The sequence below is a fragment of the Hirundo rustica genome, chromosome Z (genome assembly GCF_015227805.2).
Source record: "Hirundo rustica isolate bHirRus1 chromosome Z, bHirRus1.pri.v3, whole genome shotgun sequence".
NCBI classification, from domain to species: Eukaryota; Metazoa; Chordata; class Aves; order Passeriformes; family Hirundinidae; genus Hirundo; species Hirundo rustica.
In genome coordinates this window covers 32,727,189-32,749,420 of record NC_053488.1, presented here as the reverse complement: position 1 = coordinate 32,749,420, position 22,232 = coordinate 32,727,189, and the positions used below count along the sequence as shown (strand labels likewise).

Below are 22,232 nucleotides of genomic sequence, written 5' to 3'. Positions count from 1 at the left end.
ATTTGACAAGGATGCTGAATGGCCATATCCACCTAGTTTTCACACAAGTATTGATAAGCTAACTCATCTGTCATCACTGTTCCAGAGATAATGGGTCACTGTGCCACTGCTTCAAGACTTAATTGAGATTGGATGCACAGATGAAGGTCCTGATGGTGTGATGCAATCACTCTGTACGTACAGCTGCTTGGGCTTTTGCTGCCTAAATTTACTACCCATTTACAAACCAGAAATAACGTAAATTCACTTAATCTGACATGACTGTAAGAAAGGGTCATCTCACCTTCAAAGATGCTTGAGTGGCCCTAAACAGTGTCTTTTGAAAGATACAAACATAGGAGCTGAGACTGACTAGGCAGTCACTTAAAGTCTCACAACAAATAAGGTTGATTCTTTCTTAATAAAGAAAACATAGCTATGCACAAAATTTAAAGCAGAGTTAACTTTAATAATAGCATTCCTACTTCGATAATGGAGTTTACTACAGCTTAAAATACTGTGCAGCCCTGCTGAGTTGCTCATCTTTCAAGTACATAGGGGACTCTTGCGATAATGTTACAAGTGCGTGGATAGCACTGGGAAGTGCTATAGCACTGTCTATATGAATCATGTTCTGTTTTGGAACTTCAAACCAACAGTAAAATCAGAGGGACCTCTCCTCTTCCTCAGAAATAAAAATAAAATAAACAGATTTTATATCACCTTGTCAGCAAGGCAAAAACTTCCATTAGGGAAAGAATCTGCAAGACATTCAGGAAGTTTGTAAAGGATCATACTGCCTAATCACTGAAGTGTTCAATAAAAACAAAAACATCAAATCCAAAAGCCAACAACAGATTCAGGTTGTTTTTGAGATTCAACTAGCAACACACAGACAACGGATTATTAAAAAGAATTTTTTTCAGATTTTTTGTCATGAAGTATTAAACCTGCTCGGACATTTTCATCATCAAAATACAGCATTTAGTAAGCTGCTAAAACAAACATCCAGCCGGTATCATAGAGATTTAGCTACAAATAGGCATTGTATGCAATGCCGGATTTCACTCAGAGGACTCATTCAGAAAAACTTATCAAGACCAGACCCAATTGTCCTATGACAGCTTCTGGGATGTTTAAAGCATATAACTTAGTGTAACCTTTTTGTTTCATTTGTCATTTAAATGAATCACTGAATATGAAATAAGACCATGTCATACAAACAGCTAGCTTCTAGTACAATTCTTCTCTGTTTTGTAGTTAAGCACTGAATACTCTCAATTTCCATACCTAGACTGTGGCTAGCTTCTCTCTGCCTTACTGAAAGTATGGGACTGGCCCACTAAATTTTCTTAATCTGCAGGGACACCAATTTTGAAATGTATTTGACTTTAACTTTTAATTAAGAAGATAAATGGGTTGTGTGAGAGACAGCATATTTGAGGCAAATTAATTTAATGAGAGTAAACTCATATTTTGCTACTCCTACTCTCTATGGCTAAAGAAAGGGAAAAAAAAAAAAGCCACCACAAGAAAGCTACTGATTGCTGCTTCAGAACTTGACCTAGCTCTCTGTATAATCCACAGTCCAATACTGAAGAGGATTGGGAAACCTGTATATTTATGGGAGACAGCTGAAAGAAGAGGACATAGGGAAAGGAGGAGTAGCAACTTGTGAGGCAAATGTTGAAGTTGCAGTAAGAGCTGTATAGTACAGGATCTTTAAAGCAGCTGCTGCTGCACCACAAAGCAGCCCAATGCCAGCAGCTTGATTTGTCACAGTTGTGATGAGCTTTTCTGCAGATTCCTGAAGGACAAGAGAACTATCACCACCTGGTTTTACAAGTGGTTGGCTCCTTAAAATACAAAGGCCAACAGCTGGCTGGTTTATAAGACAGGAAAAAAAACACTTTTTAATTTTTGTTCCTTAAAGCACAGATTTATATCCACATGACTTAATATACCACCAGAAAGCAGTCAGATATGGGAGTGATCAATGGAGTCCTGCAAGCGCTTCAGATACCTTTGTTTCAAGACATCTAAGATAATCAAGTCAGCACTGGCAGAATCTGCAGCTACAGGACCTGAACAGGATTCAGTTTGTCACTTGTCTGTATGCAGATTGTCAGAGTAGGCTGTCTTCCCCCAGGCAGAACTAGCTGAAGGTTTCAGAAGAAAAGCAGTTAGTGCTAACTTTCTTAAACAACTAAGAGCTCCACTAACACCCTCTTAATTCCCGAAGACTTACAAAAAGGATATCCTGTCTTGACAGAGTTTCAGTTTAACAAGAGACTTAATTAAGACAACAAATTCGCCACATTTTAATAAAAAAAATTACTTACAATAACAGAATTATACTAATATTAAAATAAAAGATGCACAATGAACACTGCATACACTGTAAACAGTTGACAAAATTATTTAAAACGTGGGCTACAATTCAGTAATGGTGAAATGTAGTTTCCTCTCCACAGAATCAGTCCTCAGAGTCAGAAAACAGGGACAGCAGAAGCCTTTCCATGCAAGCTTTCATTTGTAGGAAAGACCCAAGAGTTTAACCAGCATTCTGAGCTTCTCTCTCAGAAAGCATTCTCCTCCCTACAAATTCAGTGCCATCCACCCTTGTTGAAATGTGGCAACTGCCTGAGTTTTCAAGGTAAGACATATTACAGACCATGTTCTCATCCTCAGGGTTTGCAGAGCCTTGGATGCACAGAGCTTCTCAAAATCATAGTTTTTTTTCCCAGGTATTGTCAAACATCCACATTTTACAGTCCATAGCATCCAAACTACTGTAATGTTGTAAAGGTGTATTATATTTTTCCATGCCAACGTATGTGTAAAATCATACTTACATGCTCAGAAAAACACACCAGATAGACTTCTGGTGTGCAAAGGGCTCCTTCCAGCTCACAGGAGATGATTACATGCCTAACCTGAAATCCAGCCATATGCTCAAACCTCAAGCTTTCCAATGGTTTTAACAGCCAGAACAACAGATTCAATAATGTCATTCACTGAATTAATCCTGGCACACATCAGTTTCAGTTGAAAATCCCAGGATCAACATAAGGATAAGCAAGAAACTCCCCCAGTTTATTGCCTTCTGCATCGTAATGGAGCATCCGGAAACAAACGTCACAGAAGAAACAAGGATCCCCTGGTGCCAAACTGTCTCTGTTGGTTACCCACCTGCAGGTTACAAAACACAAGTGTTTTTTCACGAGTGCAACACACTTGTGGCAAACATCTCAACATTTTACTCAGGACTTGGGATGGCAGCAGCAAACTTCAGTAATAATTTTATATACACAAGATACTACATATATTGCATATCACCCATCCCATGCATACAGCTCATTTCCAAACTCCACACCCATTCTGTGTCAATCCCAGCAGCTACAGCAGCACTTTCTGAGAAACTCCTCAAACCTGTGTAGCTGGCACTGTGCATAAAAAAAAAAAAAGAGAGAATTTTCTGTCCACCCTGTGGCCATCTAAGTCATAAAGATAATTTTTTTTTTCCCCTTAATGCAAGAAACTGACCCAAGCTCCTCTGAATAATCGAAACCATTTAGGAGTCTAAAAGCAGGACCCAAAAGACACAGAGGACTCCAGGACTCAAGGTGAGGATTCCAGCAAGCACTGAAGTTAACATGAACGCAAGTTAACGTGTACAAGGAGAGCCTGCCATGTCACTAAGTAATTCATTTATAATAGCACTCAAGAGGCCATGACAGCTGAAGGCCTCTGGTGATTACAGATGCTATCTTCACAGATTAGAACACACTGGACAGCCAGCCAAAGCAGCTCTGCTGTCTGTGGTTTAGCATGTCCCCACTTAAGCTTAGTGCTTAATCCTGGTTTTAATTTAATGCATTTACATCACCTCTGGTAATGCCCTCCCCATCCCATCTTTCCCGCATATTGACCCTTTGGCTCCACCTCCCCTTATGGCCAAATGCTTCACAGATTATAGGCCATTGTGAAGGCATCCTCAGGGCTCTTCTAGGAACACTAGGATGGACTCCCATCTCAAGGGGAATTGGCTTTTTGCCTGATTCCAGGAAGTTTAAGGCCAAACACGCAAGACAACAAAGAAACAGTTGCTGTGTCAAACTGAGGCTGAGAGCATAAATTGTCCTGAGGGAAGATAAAGCAACCAGTGTTTTTGCAAATAAATCATTCAGATGTATAAAATCTGAATATATATATATATATATGAATATATATATCTGTATAAAGCCTAGTCCTTACAGAAATTTTTACTGTTAATTCAAAGTCTGTCCTGTACCTAAATTAACATCACTAAAGTGTATAAAGAGCACAAAATTCATATTCTGCTCTTTTAAGTGCAGAAAATCACAAAGAGTTTCTTCAAGAACAGCTGGAGCACTCACTTTTCAGGTAGAGGTTAGGAGTTTCCTGTGGAGAAAGTTAAATGACTTTTAAAAATATCTAGATTTTATTATATTAAGAGTTGAACAGAACTACACCTGTGTAGATGCTAGATTAAACAAAAGCGCTGTATGGTTTCTGGTAAATAAATTTGAAACACATCTATCTCAAAGGAGGCAAATGCACCATTTTCCCCTCAAAACAGGATTTTCAAAAGTAATTGATAAGATAGCCAAGCTCTAGCTTGCATGCATGCAAAAGAGCATGATTCAAATAATTAATCTGTTACGGATTTAGTTCTTTTGAAACTTCTGAATCAATTCCAAATAAACACTACCTGCAGGAAGCCTTTTCCTGGTTAGACAGAAGTGCTTGAAGTGTGAAGATTATTATTATTATGAAACACATACAGAGCTTTGATTTTTACTATTTTTTTAAAGTTAGTAGCAGCACCTAGAAAGACTTAATTAAGACAACAATAGCATCGAGAATGTAGCTTACCTTGCTGTATACATCTTGCACACAAAGCATTTTCTGGTACATAACCAATGTTTCTTGACTAGCAAGGGATATAGATTCCTATCCAGACAGTCATCATGATGAACAAGCCTTGAGGGAAATAAATAAATACAAGACATAAAATAAAGATGCTGTCATATTGAAATTTATTTGAACATAAGCATGGACATTGAAGATAAAGTATGATTTAAATTCCCATGTAAAGTATGACTAGGCTTCTGCTTAACATTTCTTAACACAGATGAGGATCTGGACATAGACTGCTGGTTACACCACCTGTGGATTTTATGGCCACAAGTAAACTCAGTTTGCGCAGTGTCCTGGGGTGAATTTATGACTCTTGTATCCCCAGGTGTCTGTTCTGTTTATGCTGGATATTAAATCCTGCATCTTTGTGACTGGTTCTGAGAGCGAGGGTGGGGAGAAGAAGCGTGCAGTTTGTTTGCGGACACTGCACTTGCTCCCCCAGGTCCTCCTCCTGGACTGTGTTGTCTGCAGCATGGACATGAGGGAGACAGCTCTCCTTCACTTTTAGTTAGTTTTTAGCTAGCTGGAGCAGAGAATTTCCCCAGACTGTGGCTTTTCTTTTTCTTGGAACTCATCAGGCTGCTCTGGACTGAAAACCCAGAAAAACACCCGGAGCTCACACCTGTATCCCACTGGGGCCCAGGATGGCATTTTACAGCACAGGAGGGACTGATGAGAGACTGGGCAAGCTGAGCTACACCCATGACAGGGACTTTCTGACTTTTTGAATCTCTTCAGAACAGCAAGAGGTTTTATAGTTTAAAATTATTCTTTTTTTTTTATGCTTGTGAATACTTTGCTTATTGAATAAACAGGTTTTTCCACTTTTCTCCAAGGAAATTTTTTTCTGAGCCAGCTGGGGGAGGAGCTGCTTTAATTTGCTCTCTAGAAGGACCCCTTTGGATGTTTCCTCCCAAATTTGCACTAAACATGGACAGTGCAATAACTCAGAAGTCTTCAGACCACCTCCTTTTTGTGGTCCTTTTAAAGCTTTTTTTCTCCTATACAGAGATATTTATCTCCTAACAACGTAATGTCAGGTGAATCTTCAGATCATCTGTGCATTTCTCTGGGTTATGTTCCTTTTGAAAGCACCGTGTACTATCAACACTTTGATACATCGGGCTCCTGGGAAGAGAAAATGACCTGTCACCCACTACAGACAACCACAGGAGTGCTCTCTCTAGTTATGCACTGAGCTAAGCCTACACAATAGTTCTACTGTTGATGTGGTTGCCACCTCATGGTCACTATCACCTTCTTCTATTCCTGACCTATCCATCTCAGCCTACTATTTCCATTCCTCTATTCTCTTTTCATCTCCTGCCCCATAGCTTCAAATTCAAACTAACAGTCCAGTTGAGTCCAGCCACAGCCTACAACATTCTGCTCCCTGGTGGTCCAGAATCAGTATTTAAATCTGCCACACATTGGCTTTACATGGAAAGATCTTGACGCTGTGGTTGCCATTCCTGTTATACAGCAGTCATAGCACACTTAACTACAAAGCAGTCTTTGTATGCAAACTAAAAAGAAAAAAGCAAGGAAGATTACTCTCCTTCTTTCAGAGATACTCCCATGTATAAATGGAAGAAAAATTTAAGCTCTGAAGAAGGCAGCAGAATAATCTTAAAGCAAGTAAGTTAGTCTAACAAACATTTAGCATTTAATGTCTGAAGTCTGTACAGAGAAGGCTTTACTTTGCCTAAGGACTCCCAAAGAAGAATAACTTACCTTATATCTGTGATTATAATGATGTGTTCACAGTCCCCTTGGTGGCAGTAAAGGTATGGAAAGCCAATTTTGAGGGATAAATCATTAAATACATAGTCCTCCATCTTAAAAGACTGAAGAGTTTCATATCCTCTGTCATGAGATTCTGACCACTCTATAATTGTTCTGAAAACAGAAAGGCCATCAGCATAGGAAAGCTATGAACTGTGAATGCAGAGAAAAAGATGCTTTGGAGACATGCAAAATGCTTTAGTGACACACAGTTAAATGATGAAAATCAAAACAGTTCACAACATTTTGTAATAATTTAAGGGGACTTCACAGCAAGACTACAACACTACAGAACTGTTCACTGTTCTTGTGGAACATCTGCCTTTCAGTCCTCACCAGGCAGTTTCCTGAGGAGTTTTAGCCAGTGTATGCTTTTGATGGCACCCATCCAGGTCAGACTTTTTGCAGCACAAGACTTCTTAAGTAGTCCAATAATTCAAGTTACTAGCAGGTCATTCTGCCCCCTTGGGCAATGACTTCAATTTAAAGTATTAAAAGGTGTTTTTAATTTAGTTTTTGTCAAGGAAAAACATAAAGCTGACAAGTGCAGTTACATTTCCAAAATTTAGCAGTGGAAGGGCACTGGCCACTGTAAATTTCTTTTTGGCTTTTCAGCACACTCCTACACACAAAGCATCTAACCTGTAGGCATCTACAAGCTGTGTATGCTATGACAAGCCCTCCTGTGTAGACCATTGTTGTTCACAGACAGAAAGGTAAGAAGTAAAATATTGATTTCCCTGAAGTCACATTCAAAGTCTGGCAAAACAACAGGGTCTAATAGCGTCAGCTTTTCCATACCAGCCATTTCAAACATTTTGATCTCCTAAATCTCACTAGCATATCAGCAAGACCACAATTCCTTAAAATATCAGATTTCTGATCACAGACCCCATGTTGACTTTACAATGAAGGCATTCAGCATATTTTCAAGATAGAGCAGAACAACCACTACCACACAGCAGAGCTTGCCGTCTTTCTGACCCATCTTCTACCTCATGGGCAAGTCTTTTGATTGCCATCACAAGTAGGGAAGGTACTTAAAAACCCAGTAGAAAATGGCACCTGTCACTTTACACAGAAATCCCATCTCAACAGAGCAAAACAGGATTTGCAGGTTAAAAAATGGATTCATACTCTCCTCAAAAGGGAAGCAAATGGAAGGAATAAGTAGAGGAAGTAAAGTTAAACTTCTCTGTAAAAACCAATTCATCATGGAAAAACAGTAGAAGTCCATTCCAGCTTAATACTCTAGACATTGCAGTATCTGGAACACTGCAAGTCATAAAATGAAACAAATTTTATGTTCCTTACGGTTTTCCTTAGTCAACATCTACAAATACTGTACCTGCTCAAGTCTCTGCACTCTGGGTATCTTTTATCATTATAGAAGATGCCTTCAAAATAGAAGAAGGCAGATTTGTAGAGATCCTGAGAGACAGGGAGAGAAGTCTCCATTAGTCTTATGAGGGAATAAACACCTTAAACAAGAACATGTCTAAAATCTAAGCATTTTAGGTATCTAAATTATACTAAGAGACCTCATTCCACAGGTGTTTAAGAAAAGTTCTGCTCTGACTGTTGATACTGACATGACAACTAGGCTCACATGATTGCCAACTATGCAGCTACTCTGCTGATATTGTTCTCAAGCCATTACAGGTTACTTTAATGCTCTTCTGTTATTTCTGTCCCCATCATAGCAGTTATGGACTTCTACAAAAACACAGAAAAAGAACGTAGGCATCACTGCAAGAATTCATTAATTGCAAGGCACTGGCTTTAAAAAAAGAATAATATTTAAAAAAATCAGCAAGATGCAGTGTCTTTATTTTGGGCGGCTACCAGATACCTATCCAGCTGCTCTCTCACTCCTCTTTCTTAACAAGACTGGGGAAACAAAATAAGACAGGCAAGTTCATGGGTTCAGATAAAGGCAGTTTAATGAGAAAAAGCAAAGGCTGCATTCAGAAGCAAAGCGGAAAAAAAAAAAAAAAAAAAAAGAGGTTTATTCCCCTTTATTCCCTATTTCCCACCTGGCCACCCTTGCAGTGAAGAACTGTTTCCTAATATCCAATCTAAACTTTCTTTGGTGCATTTTGAAGGCCATTTCCTCTCATCCTGTCTCCTGTTACCCAGAAGAAGTGACCCCCTGCCTGGCTACACCCTCCTCCTTTCAGATAGTTGTAGAGAGTAATAATGAGCCTCCTTTTCTCCCTCAGCCACTCTTCAAAGACTCAGTAAATATTTTCCCTGTTTAGTCTAAATGGGAAAACCATGACTGTGGTGGTGCAAGAGTTGTTTTATTAAGTTCTTAAGCATTCTCTGTAAGCTTTTTGTATTGTTATCAGAAGTTCTCTGTAATGGTTCGTTCCACTGTACCCCCGTTTTCTGTAATGGTTCTTCCCCTATGAGTTTGTTATACAACCAGTCATTATATGTCAATCATTCCTCTCCCCGACATGTCCCTGTCAATCCCCTCTCTCTCCTCTTGGGCGCCCTGTCTATCACTCTGGGGCCCTTCCCTGGCTTCTGGAAAGATCCAGGGAAGGCATCAAGTGATAGGCTGGTGCCTGGAAAACCCCCTACTCCCTGCCTGTGACTGGTTCCCCTGTTTCATGGTAACACCCACTGTTATACTCCCTTATTCCCTGATTGGCTGACCCATTGTCACCACCCCTTGATCCTCCCTCGTTTATAAGTTAGTGCACAGCTCTGTTCAGGGCTCTCTCTGGGCAGCAGTTGTCAGAGGCAGAGCTCCTGGCTGGACTCCCCTTCAACAAACCATCTTTAACCCTGCTCAAGAGAGTCCTCCTTTCTGTCGCCGTGGTCGTCAAGAACATCCTGTTCTACGCTGGGTGTGGGGAACCAAGTACCCTCAGGGAGGAGGTGGCTTGTGCAACTAGCTGCCCCGACCCAGAGTGTGTGAGCTGCAGTGAGAATTTCTGAGCTAGCCCGTGGGCCAGCGCTTCCAGGCGCACACAGGACACCGCGACACATGGCATTCTCCATCACCAGTCTGGGGATGCTCATTTGTGCCCAGAGGTCTCTTTAAGCTAATAACTCTAGGCTGTCAAAACACAGGAAAAGCAGACGCCGGGACCAAAGACAGGACTTCTCAGATGACCTGCAGGAATGCACAGTGGTAGGACTATGATTTACATTCAGACTCTGATTCTTTTCTGTCTGTTACTGTTACCCTCTCTGCTGCTGACAAAAAACTGGAAGGAGTGGCTGATACACCAGGTGATCCTGCTGCCAGCCAGAGGGATCTCAACAGCCCAGAGAAATGGGCCAACAAGAACTTGGTGAGGTTGAGCAAGGAGAAGTGCATGGTCTTGCCCCTGGGGATAAACAAGCTGAGGCTCCACTGTGTGCTGAGGGCCACTCAACTGGAGAGCAGCTAGACAAATAGCCCAGGATCCTGGTAGCTCCCAAATTGCACGAGTCAACAATGCGTCCTTGCCAGACATGCCATGGAGGAGATGGGATCCTGCGCAGCATTAGATAAAATACCACCAGCAGTTCAAGGGAGGTGATCCTTCAGTTCTCCTCAGCACTAGTGAGGCCATAACTAAAGGCTTTAGTTCTTGGCTGCTTAGTATAAAAGAGACATGGACATACTGGAGAAGGAGTCTTACAAGGGCCATGAAGATGAAACGACAGCAGCATCTCTCCTAAAAGGAATGGCTGAGAAAGCTGTGAGTTCGAACCCTGAAGAGAAAGCTCAGGTAGGGGAATCTTATTACCATATACACCATCTCTAAGAAAGGGTGCAAAGAGGATGGAGCCAGGCTCTTTTTATCGGTCCTGAGTGACAGGATCAGGGTCAATAAGCACAAACTGAAACACAAGCAGTTCCCCATGAACTTCAAGAAACGCTTCTTTACTGACACTGACACAGGTTGTTCAGGGAGGTTGTGCAACCTCCATCCTTGGAGATACACAAAAAAATGTCGGGACACGGTCATGGACAATTGTCTGTGGGTGGCCCTGCTTGAGCAGAGGGAGTAGACCAGACGACCTCCACAAGTCCCTTTCAACCTCCACCATTCTATGATATGACATATATTATGTGTCATACAATGTATGATTAAAGTGATTCAATTTCAACATTTTCAACCAGATAACTTGTTTTGTTCATATCCAGAGAACAGTAGCAACTTTGGGAGAGAAGAATAATCTTCATCCCTACATTTGATTAGCATCCAGTTGCAAAAAACAAGGCAAAGTGGGATGGTCTAGCTTATTATTATTAATAGGATTAAGCTTTTACCTCTGATGTTTCAGAATACAGCTCAAAAAAAATTCAGTTCACAGGAATATATCTAGGCAAAACTCACTGCTTGTGTTTCTACTACCCAGCAGTAGCAATGATGATGTTTTCCTTGATATTGCACAAAACAGATCATCTTGGTAATGCCAATATGAAGTATTTACTTGCAGTGCAATCAACAGGCAGAAACAATGCAGCTGAATTTAGTGCCAAAGAAAAAACAACAAAATTAAACTATGCCTCCCTCTCTGTTTTCCAGACTCCTATACATGTAGAGAATTCCACATAGAAAGTTTTACCTTGCTGATGTGCTCTGGTGCTTGATCTGGCTGACTGCTGAACTCACCACCTATCTGGAGGTCACTGACGCAGGAAATTGAGTCTCTCAGCTCAGTGAGCTTCTGGCTGCCCAGTACAAGGACTGTTTGGTAGGGTTTGTGATCTTTATGCTACAAAGAACACGGCATACAAATACAGATAAATTATAACTTGTCAGCATCAGCAGTGCTCTTCATTTGACAGCTTAAGGTCATTACTGGCAGCATCTGGCACATCACTTCTCTGAACAGCATCTTGTCATAGCCTCTCCTAAGATTGACACTTAATAGTTTTATTCAGAAACTAAAAAGTTACATTCTCCATTGGAAAGGGCAGTAAAGACAGAAAGTCTGAGCTCACTTATCCCAAATCCAGAAAGAGTACTTTAGCTTCCATGTATTTAGCTTCACGTTTTGAGCTTTCTATAAAATAAATTAACTACTGTGCAATTATTGTAAAAGTTTTATTATGTAAACCACTAACAGAATGAAAGCCAGATTCTGAAAGAGCCTTAAGAAATTACCAGAATTAAAGAGTCTTCAGCAGACTCACTGATTTTAACTGCTTGGGAGAGCAAGATGTTACCTGAATAGGAAAAAATCAGAACACAACCCAGAGAATTTCATACCAACCTTCTGAAATATAACAGGATAAAAGATGTTCAGAGTTATAAGTAGTTCTCCCTCCTCAATTAGATCTGTTGCATTGTCTGGCCTCTTTCCAGTAGCATGTGACTCCTGGAAAAACATATACCCACACATATATATTATATTGGCAACCACACACACACGTATGTATGTATGTATGTATGTATGTATGTATGTATGTATGTATAAAATAAGCCCTGGGTGAGACTCTGAGAAATGCTAACTCATTTTTGGCTGTGTAGCCTCCTGAATTGAAAACAGCCTACTTCCTCCAAGGTGGAAAGGTGAGAAACTGCTCCAATTACTGATTTCAAGCATGTTCCTTCATTTTTCAGCTTTGTTGCAAGACAGCTGGCTGCTCCTTGGGTATTGAGAGGCCCAGACTAAAGGAATTAGAGGCTGCTGTTACTCTGCCCCCATGGAACCCAGCTGCTACCAACTTTTACCACTTAATGCTTTGAAATGCTCTTTGAGTGCTTTCATATGTAAAGGGGGATTGCAATCCTTAACTTGGTAAACACTACCCTAGAAAACACACACAGAATGAAATATATGAAAATTACAGTCAGTGCAACACTTCCTCTTATTAGGGAAGCTAGACATAGCTGGAGGCCACAATTTCTCCAAAACCCAAACCCAAAACCCAGCACTGCCCTTACCACAATACTGGGTTTTAGAAAAGAAGCAAATGCCATCCTACGTTTCTATCCTGCTTCGTGTTTAAGATGCAGCCCAGCTGTGAAAATGAGGGGAAGTATTTCTCTGTGACCATTTCCTCCTTTTCCAACAAATCAAGAGAGAATACTTCCTGCACAAACACTTCTCATCAGCATGGAGTATTCCTCAGATTTAGTAACAGGAACCTGTACTCCTGTGAACTCAGAGATACTTGTGCTCTCTGCCTTACATCTGCCTTCTTCATGTGACACATTCCAAACTCATGTTTCCTTACCGCTCTCCTCTCATATGAAGGCATTGTTATCCCAACTAGAGAATCACAGCTCTGATACAGCTTGCTTAAAGAATGCAATAAATGACCATGTACTCATTCTTCAGAAACAGCAGTAAGACACCACTCATTGAAAGCCTTTATGAAGGTTTCTGTTGCTAATATTTTCTCAGATATTCCCCAGGCTAAGAGTCCAGCAGAGTAGCTGCATCATGTTGGCTACATAATGTGCCTGGGTCTCTGAACAGCTGAAACGTGCTAACTCGCAATAGACAAGGAAACCTCAAGGGGAAAAACAAGTCTAATCGTTACATGAGGTTCTTTCCTCACTACACTTCTGTCCCTGATTTTTACAGCAGTTCATGGCTTGTTCAAGCAATGGACTCCAACACTTCAGTGTCCCTGAAAGAGTTCAAAGAATGTGTATATGTGGTGCTTAGGGACACAGTTTAGTGGTGGATGTGGCAGTGTTAAGGTAATGGTTGGGCTCAAGAACCCTAAATGTCTTTTAACCTTAATGATTTTATGAACATTTATGAAATGAGGTTTTGATGTTCAGGACTTCAATGTTTGTGAAGAAATCATTAAAAAAAAAAGGATTGAGCATAGTTTAAAAAATCCCAATAAGGCTTTTGAGGCGCTGATGACTACACTCTTGGCTCCTGGCAGTTCAGAAGGGCTGAGGAACCTGAGTTACAAAGCTCAGAATTAGGAATTCACCACCACTGTGCTGCTACTGTTTTCTTCTTTCAGCCCTACTGAAACTAGCTCACAATCATTCACACACTGAAGCTTAGTTTCCAACACTGAACTCCAGGAGCAAAACACATTTTGTCTAGCTCTGTGTCTATCTGTAAGTTTACAGCAGCTAAAAAAGCAGTCATACAGGGGTAATGAGCTGTAGCTCCTCCTTAAACTACATCCAGTATTAACAGACAGTTAAGAGCAGACTTCCTGTTCTATCTTTCTATAAAATGTCTCTAACCTTAATAATTATCTACAAACGTGTATCTGCAAATGTTTACAGTGTACATTTCATAGCAGCGAATAAAAAAGCAACCAGAAGTTGGATTTTGGGTGTCTCGAGAGCCTATAAAATGACAGGCAACTTACCATCTCATAGGTAAGAGTTTCTTGTCTGCAAGCCCGATCCACAATAATTGTTTCTTCTCTCCTCTCCAGGGCCTTCTTTCTAATTCTGAAAGGCAGGAACACAAGACAAAATTTCATTCAACAATTTCCATGTAGAATTTCAAGAATTTCATTTTTAAATTACACAAGCTACTACAGAACAGCTTTCAAAGAGCAGTATTCCTGTCTGTCTTAGTGGAACAGACTAATTTAAAATAGTCATCTCCTGACTATCAGAAAACCTGAGAGGGCAGAGGCCAGCATGTGGATTTCAGCTTGTGGATTTTTTCCTCCTTATGTGGAAATGACAGTTTGTTTGTGAGCAATTTTACACTCAGAATAAAAAACAGCAAAATGTTGTTTGAAGAGTTGTCCTAGGACAAAACACTTTGTAATCTTTGAGGAAGCTGTTTCAACAATTCTTTCTGCTTCAAAAAAATTGAATTCATGTTCAAGCAAAATACAAGGAAAAAGCAACTCACAAATATTTCTCAGCCCCACAGCCCAGACACTGTAGAAAAACTCCAAAGCTTCATTATCATTTGTAGAAGAAAGAGTATCATAATTAGAATATCTATTAAAATACAAGTATTTAACCACTGCATGAACACCCAATCCTTAACAAGGATTACTCATCCTCCAGACCTCCCCAAGGATCTTCAGTAACAATCAGGCTTAACACTGATAACATCTTAAACACATTTCTTTACATTTGTGCTATGTAAAGTACAGCAAAACCTAACTGGCCAAGTTTGCCAGCTGATAGAAACCTTACATATATTGGTTAACCTCTGATATGCACCAGTAGTTATCAATGAATTCCATGAACAAAACAAAATTCAACAAAACAGAGTGGGTTCAGATAAAGAGGTTATCTGGATACAGCATCAGTACTTACAGTCTGGCTGTTACACTGTGACTGTGAGTTACTAGATGTATGAGACAGGTTTCTTGGAAGGAACCTCACATACATGATTATCAGAAGGCCCCTGCACACCCCAAAAGGCACTACTTCATAAGCACCTAGATCAGATCCAGAAATCCTTTTCCAGTAAAAAAGATGGCATATTCTGCATATCTTAATAAAAAATCCCCAAGCAACATTCAAGCAGAAGACTCATACCAATGACCCCATCATAAGCTGGTATTTCCGCCTTTATGGTATTTTTGTACGGTGCTTCAGAAAGCATTGCTCGTAAAGGGAACAAGCAGCCAGCAGTGCTGATTTTCCACTCCACCTCAAATAAGGGTACTGTGAGAGCACTGTAACAGCATACCGAAGAGTAAGCAGACTGCTGTCTTCAGGAATAACATCTGGGTCCTCTTCTTTTTCAGAACGCATTAACATATCGATGCTACAACAATAAAAAAATAACAGATAGAATCACAGAATCATAGAACAGTTTGGGTTGGAAGGGACTTTAAAAGATCATCTAGCTCCATTCCTCCCAGCACCATTGGCAGGGACACTTTTCACTGGCCCAGGTTGCTCAGGGGTACATCCAACCTGGTCTTGAACACTTCCAGGGATAGGGCATCCACAGATTCTCTGGGCAACCTGTTCCAGTGCCTCACCACTCTACACAGCAAACAGTCTCTTCCTTATATCTGATCTAAATCTAGACCTATCCTCTTCGGACATGGCACTGATTTCTTACAGTGTGTGTAGAAGTATGAGGGGCAGGAACCTGGAGGTGGTTTCATCGCCTGGTCCCATTTATGAATTCCCATTTCAGGTTGTGCACTGCAGCACACCAGATTCAGAGAGATCATAACATGCACAATCCTTCCTCTGCAGTCCTTCCCAGAAGCATTTTGCATTAATCACAATAGAATTTTATCCAGCTTAAAAATAGTCTGAGGAAAAAAAAATTTATCTCTTAATGGGAGAAAACCACCACTGGTGAAGTCCCGGAAAACCTGCTGGACTGTACCATTTATCTTCAATAACTTCTATAATATCATTATATTCTTTTTCATTATAATCTTATAACGTTCCCCATGTCAACAATAATATCACTGCAGAAATGAAGTAGAACTGCATAGGAATACAAAGTAATTGAGAAATAGAAGTTTGGAATCAAATGTTATCAGCTGACAATAAGCAGAAGTCAAAGACAAAATTCTGATTGTGGACAGATGGATTTGTTCTGATGAGCCAATAAAGTCACCCTGTATTGACAGCAATATGAATTTAATATTGTTTCGTTACTTACCATTCAGCAACATACAACATTTTAAACTTTGTTTCAGAGTTTTCATCTCAAACAGAAACTTTTTTTTTAAGTTACTGAGACAATGTGATTCTTTCCAAAGTTCCATTTTAAAAGGAACTTTGAAGTAATGAGCCACAATCTCGTGGAAACAGAATTAATTTTATCCTTAGATTCCCACTTGAGAAAGTGGAGGCAGAGACAACCAAGTGATCCTGTGTCAAATGCAGACTGAAACACAGCTGAGAAACAGAAATATAATTAACAGAAAGATGGTGAACATCACCTTGGAGAACACAGTTCAACCATTACCCTTTTAAATGTTCTCCAGGCAGCATAGAGCTGTGTTATGAGCAGCCCACATAATCAAGTAAAGGATATTGCCTGACAGATAAATCAACTCACAACTGACCCTTTCCGTAAAACTGATAATGTGACCAAATTATTTAGCCAAAGTCTTCCAGCACATAGATAAGCGATCCCACTCACCAAAGAGCGTAAGTCACTTGAATACGTACCATTTTGAGGAAATTACTTTGCATTCAATTCTTTAATTACCACAGGTATTATTTGTAGGATCTGAAAATGTCCATTACCTGCCATTGTGAAGTTTCAATTGCATCAAAGGTAACAGTTTCCCACTTCCCTTTTGTGCCAGAACTTACCAACCATACTCAAGTATGTCAGAACTTACTTATTGTCAGAATTAACAATACTTGTGCAATACTTCCTCTCTTCCCATAGCCCTAGGTGGGATTTCTGGCAGTGCTACCCACACCATGACCATTAATTTCCTACTTCAGGGAAAAAAACTAACACCCCCAGAAAAGCTGCTACAAGCAGACACTATGTAAAATAATTGACATTAAAACTGCTTCCTCTTTTTCCTTGTAAAAGGAAAAGGACTGAAATGTAGCTAGTGTAAAGAGATACTGACATTGAACCCCTGACAAGTTCCATGGAACCCTGCATGCAATGGTGTTGCCTCTTCTCGCTCCTGAAAAGTCAGAAACCCTCAATTTCTAAAGAAAAAGCAGAGCACCTCTTTTAGTATTAAAAATCAGTCTAGTAATTAATTACATATGTCATTGTATCACATGCACTGAAGTTTTGAACGGCTTTGCTGTGTGGCCTTACACACAGGCCATGCTGGAGCTCCCACTGTGTAACTCCACTGCTGCCAGTGGAACCACATAAGCAATACTTGGTCCATGGTCCTGAGGAAACCAGGCTTTACAAACACGAAGTATATGCTGATCCCTCCAGAAACTAAGTCAGTGTTGGACACCTATGACATGGAAGTGCATTCAATAGATTTGCACTAGGAACACCTCACTCCTGACTGCCACAAGGTTGGGATCCTACTGTGTCCCCACAGAGATTATTACTATTCCCTGCATGCATGACAAATTCACTCAGTGCACAGTTACAATAGATGGGAAAACACTGGCCATGCTGTTTAATGGAAACGGAGGTGAAGTACAGGACTGTAATGAGGAACCATAGCTGAAAGTGTCATTTGAGAAAAGCCAAATGCAAAGTGTTATATGAATTTACATCCCCTATAAAGATATTTTAAGGTGATCAGAAATAAAAAGGCCAAAGAGAACTCTCTGGAAATGTAGACTTGGAAACAGACTACCAATGAAGCCTTAATCACTGTGACTTTACTTTTCCTAGAATATTCTAGCAGCACAATGAGTTTTCTCTTTTGGAAATTCAAAGATAATTTAGTATTTTGCCTGATACTTCATAACAAGTGTTTAGATATAGTGTTCATATTACTCTTTATATTGCACATATTTTAAAGGTAGTACTTTCATCACCTTTGAGACACTAATACCACAAGATGCTAAATACTAATACGTTAAGACGCTGATGCTGGCTTAATGCAGATTTAAAACACATCCCAACAGATATTTACAACTACCCCTTCTAATAAAACAAGAAGGTGAATTAGGGCTGAATTTGAATGAGGTATCTGCAAGCCTCACCTCTCCTGACAGACCTAAAACCCACAGTGATTTGAGGCTTAGGCCACCCTATACATGCAAACAAATCACGCAGAAGACAAAACAGAGTAATATAGCTGCAACAGACTAACAGCATCTCCAACATTCAAGGACTTCAGTCACTCAAGCACCAATTATGAATAACAGTACTTATTCATTCATAGACTCCTGAGGGATTTGAAAACGTAGAATTTCACTCTTCTGACACCTTGGTTATTTAAGAAAATTACTGATGAAATCTTCCAGATAAAGACACAATTTTACACCTGTTTATGATCTGATGAAAACACAAGCAATCACAATGATTATCAGCATACAATTAGAGCAACATGCAAGGCATTCTTACTGAGTCAAATGCAAGTGAGTGAAGACACAATTTTTTCCTGCATTCTGTTTGCAGGAATGTATCACAGGAAGAAAGTAGAATAAAATAATAATAAAACAAAAGCAAGTAAAACAACTACAAAAAAATGAACCAACAAATAAACCAAAAACCCCCAACAAAACAAAATAAGCAAACAAAAAATAAAACAAAACAAAACAAAACAAAATAAAATAACCCCCACAAAAATACACTAAAAAACAATCAAGAAAACCCCGCAAACCCAAAAACCAAACCAACAAAATAAACCCCCAAACCAACCAACCAACCAAAACCCCACAATAACCACATTGTACTGGGGTGCCCAAAGAGTTAAACAGTATTTAAACATGATATAATTTCTCCAGAAGACTCTACACTGTCAGGAATACTTCAATGTACTTATCACTACTCTAAAAAAGAATTAATGATTGATATTGAAAAACATCCTGAATCTATGAAAGATTCTTTTAATCTAACACTATTTAAAAAATAGATTTAGGAGTATTCACATCTTCCCATCTCTCTTCTACCCAGAGAAAACCTACTTAATTTGTCAGAATTTTTCTTAGAAAATTTACAGTCAGAAAAATCTGTGTTTATAGCCATTATGTGTGCATTTCACTGTATGAAGTTACATTTACACCAGTATATAACTGTGATCCCAGGATATCATAGAACAGATCTTGGTGTAGCCCAGTGTTCTCATCTCTCCTCAAGAGAGGAATATGAGCAGCTCAGAGCAGGTGAGTGAAAGTGATCAAAGGTAGTGATTTGAGGCTGGCCACTGTTAAGGAGAGACTCAAGAGGCTTCTTAATTTAAAAGCAAAAGCACATGGAGATTATGGATTGGGATTTCCAGCCTGAACAGGGGAAAGGTCAAACCAGGACGTGTAGGTTTAGCTTCATTCTCCTGCAAAGCCATCAAAAGGCTGCCAGATAATCAGTTCTCTCCCTGTCATAGATCACCAGTCTTTTTTCTCTTTCCCAAATGACCACTGTTCACAGTACAAGCCTGAAATACACAGCATTGCTCTATAACACCAGCAAATGCAGACAGCAAGTGACATGCAGCAGATGTAAACTGAAGAAAGCAGAACAGAAGAAAAAAACAGAAGTAATGTGTGGAAAAATAAAGAAATCACAGGAAAAACTCCAGGAATTCAAATGAAAACAGCGACAGAGAGGCTCAGGCAACAGAGCTGCCACAGAGAAGAAGGAGCACAGGAGAAATCGGGGACCATCTGCACTGGAAGAGCTAACAGAGTAAATGTCACATTTCTGCCACACTAGAATACTTTTTTTTTTTTTTAAATCTAACATCATCCTCTATTTTTACTAGGTCTAGTAATAGTAAAAATTTATGCTAGTCACCAGAACTGTGACAGCTGAAGCATAAAGCTATACAGATAGGATCAGAACTCTCGCATGTCTTCCTTACTGATGGACTACAGATAAATTGTCAACTGTGATGCTTTATACAGGAATTACTGCCTGAAATCAGGCCTTTTCTGCAAGGACAATTCTCACTACCCATGTGACCTGAAAGCCTTCCAGCCACAGGGTGTTAGATGCTGCTGCTGCTTCAATACCCACAAAGCACTTACACAGCTCTGATTTCACCACCACCCTGAGAAAAACAAGTCAGTGGAGGCTAAGGACCAAGAGATGCTCAACAGGGACTGTATGCTGCCAGCTTCCTGAACTACTCTAAATGATGTTTTTAAGGGATTCAAACTAAAAGAGAGTATTAGTATTAGATTTATATTAGAAAGAACTTGTCTGCTGTGAGGGTGTTGAGGGGCTGGAACAAATCGCCCAGAGAAGCTGTGGATGCCCCATCCCTGGCAGTGTTCAAGGCTAGGCTGGATGGGGCTCTGAGCAACTTGATCTAGGGAAAGGTGTCCCTGCCCACTGCAAGGGCTTTGGAAAAAGATGATCCTTAAAGCATTCTATGATCTTATGAGTCTTCATTAATACAAACAGATGCCTGACTTATCTCTTCATATAAAGGTGTATGTTTCATTGTGCAACTGGGGTCTCCTAAAACCATGAAGATGTTCAGGTACCTTTAAGTACTTAACTAGTATCATGTTGCTAAATATTTACCCATATAACTTTAAGCACCAAACCGTTTCTTCAAAGTCAAAGATTAACAGCGTTTCCACCACTGGAGCACTACCCTCCAGAAAAACTGTTTGCCTTCACAGAATATTTGGCCTACAGAGATGTTGGTGACCAACTCCTCATAAGGAACTGCACTACAGGATAAAAAGGGGCAAATTTAAATTCGGCATTAGGAAAAAAAAAAACAACATCGTTACTGTGAGAGTGGCGAGGTACTGGAACAAGTTGCCCAGAGAAGTTGTGGATGCTGGAACTCTGGCAGTGTTCAAGACCAGACTGGATGGAGGTCTAAGCTATTTGGTCTAGTGGAATGTGTCCCTGGACATGGCATAAGGCTATACGGTCATTCCAACTCCCTGACAGTTTATGATTCTGTATTTACTCGGGAAATAAAAACAAACGCGTGCCACAGGCCCGGAAGAGGCTGCTCTGAAGCAGTTTTGCCCGAGCACCTTCCGTCTCACTTGAGAAACCGCCGCGGCGTCTGGCGATAGCACCAGCCACCTCCTTCGCACCAGCGCTGAGCGAGGCCACCGGCATCCCCCTCGCACCGGAGCCGCAAATCCCGGCCTGGAGACAGCCGGGCTTCCCCACCTGCAGACGGCGCGCAGCTCGGCCGCCGTGCCCGGCGCGCAACCCAGCGCTGCCGCCACGGCCGCGTCCGCCTCCTCCGCCGCCTCCGCCGCCAGTGAGAGGTCGGGCGGCCCCAGGAGCCGCCGCCAGCCCAGGCCCAGGGCGCCCACGCGGAACGTGCGCGTGTACTGCTCCGCCGACTCGTAATCGGGCGCCGCCGCCGCCGCCGCCGCCGACATGGCCGCCGCCGCCATCGCTTCCCGGCCCGCCCTCCGTCCGGCCCGCCCTCCGTCCGGCCCGCCCTCCGTCCGGCCCGCCCTCCGTCCGGCCCGCCCTCCGTCCGGCCCGCCCTCCGTCCGGCCCGCCCTCCGTCCGGCCCGCCCTCCGTCCGGCCCGCCCTCCGTCCGGCCCGCCCTCCGTCCGGCCCGCCCTCCGTCCGGCCCGCCCTCCGTCCGGCCCGCCCTCCGTCCGGCCCGCCCTCCGTCCGGCCCGCCCTCCGTCCGGCCCGCCCTCCGTCCGGCCCGCCCTCCGTCCGGCCCGCCCTCCGTCCGGCCCGCCCTCCGTCCGGCCCGCCCTCCGTCCGGCCCCGCCGCACTCGTCATGGGCCCAGGGCAAGGCGCGTCACCGGGAGAGCGACTGCGAAACCTGTGCTGACAGGTGTGCAGCGCCGGGCGGTGTTCGCTGGGCAGAAAACAATTCCCAAAACAAACAAACAACAAAACACACACCACCCCCAAAATAATTTCTCATTAAATTAAAAACCGCACCGCGTCCGTTGTTCTAGAGCGGTACAAACACTTTCACACAGAATCACAGAATCTAAGTTGGAAAAGACCTGTGAGATCATTGAGTCCAACCTATGATCGAACCTTGTCATCTAGACCACCAAAACTAAGTGCCACATCCAAGTCTTTCGT

The 22,232-nt window shown here is 41.5% G+C and overlaps 1 protein-coding gene across 1 annotated transcript; it reads right to left on the bottom strand.

The window, feature by feature from the left end:
• Positions 1 to 1,884: 1,884 nt before the first annotated feature.
• On the bottom strand, positions 1,885 to 21,917 carry SNAPC3 (small nuclear RNA activating complex polypeptide 3). The gene is made up of 9 exons (XM_040091177.2): positions 21,337 to 21,917; positions 15,307 to 15,384; positions 14,012 to 14,096; positions 11,935 to 12,039; positions 11,284 to 11,433; positions 8,057 to 8,139; positions 6,658 to 6,822; positions 4,879 to 4,986; positions 1,885 to 3,171 (listed from the first exon to the last, which is right to left on the bottom strand). Exons 1-9 carry the CDS (start codon positions 21,915 to 21,917, stop codon positions 3,024 to 3,026), a joined length of 1,503 nt encoding a protein of 500 aa, XP_039947111.2. The 3' UTR covers positions 1,885 to 3,023.
• Between the last annotated feature and the right edge of the window lie 315 nt (positions 21,918 to 22,232).

Bases quoted from the DNA above. Each gene is read 5' to 3' on its own strand.
- SNAPC3 (XM_040091177.2), bottom strand. From the start codon at position 21,917: ATGACGAGTGCGGCGGGGCCGGACGGAGGGCGGGCCGGACGGAGGGCG. The intron at 11,434-11,934 runs GTTGGTATGAAA...TGTTCTTTGTAG, and splicing joins ATCCTGTTATATTTCAGAAG to CATAAAGATCACAAACCCTA. The intron at 6,823-8,056 runs GTACAGTATTTG...TTCTGTTTTCAG, and splicing joins GAGTGCAGAGACTTGAGCAG to AACAATTATAGAGTGGTCAG.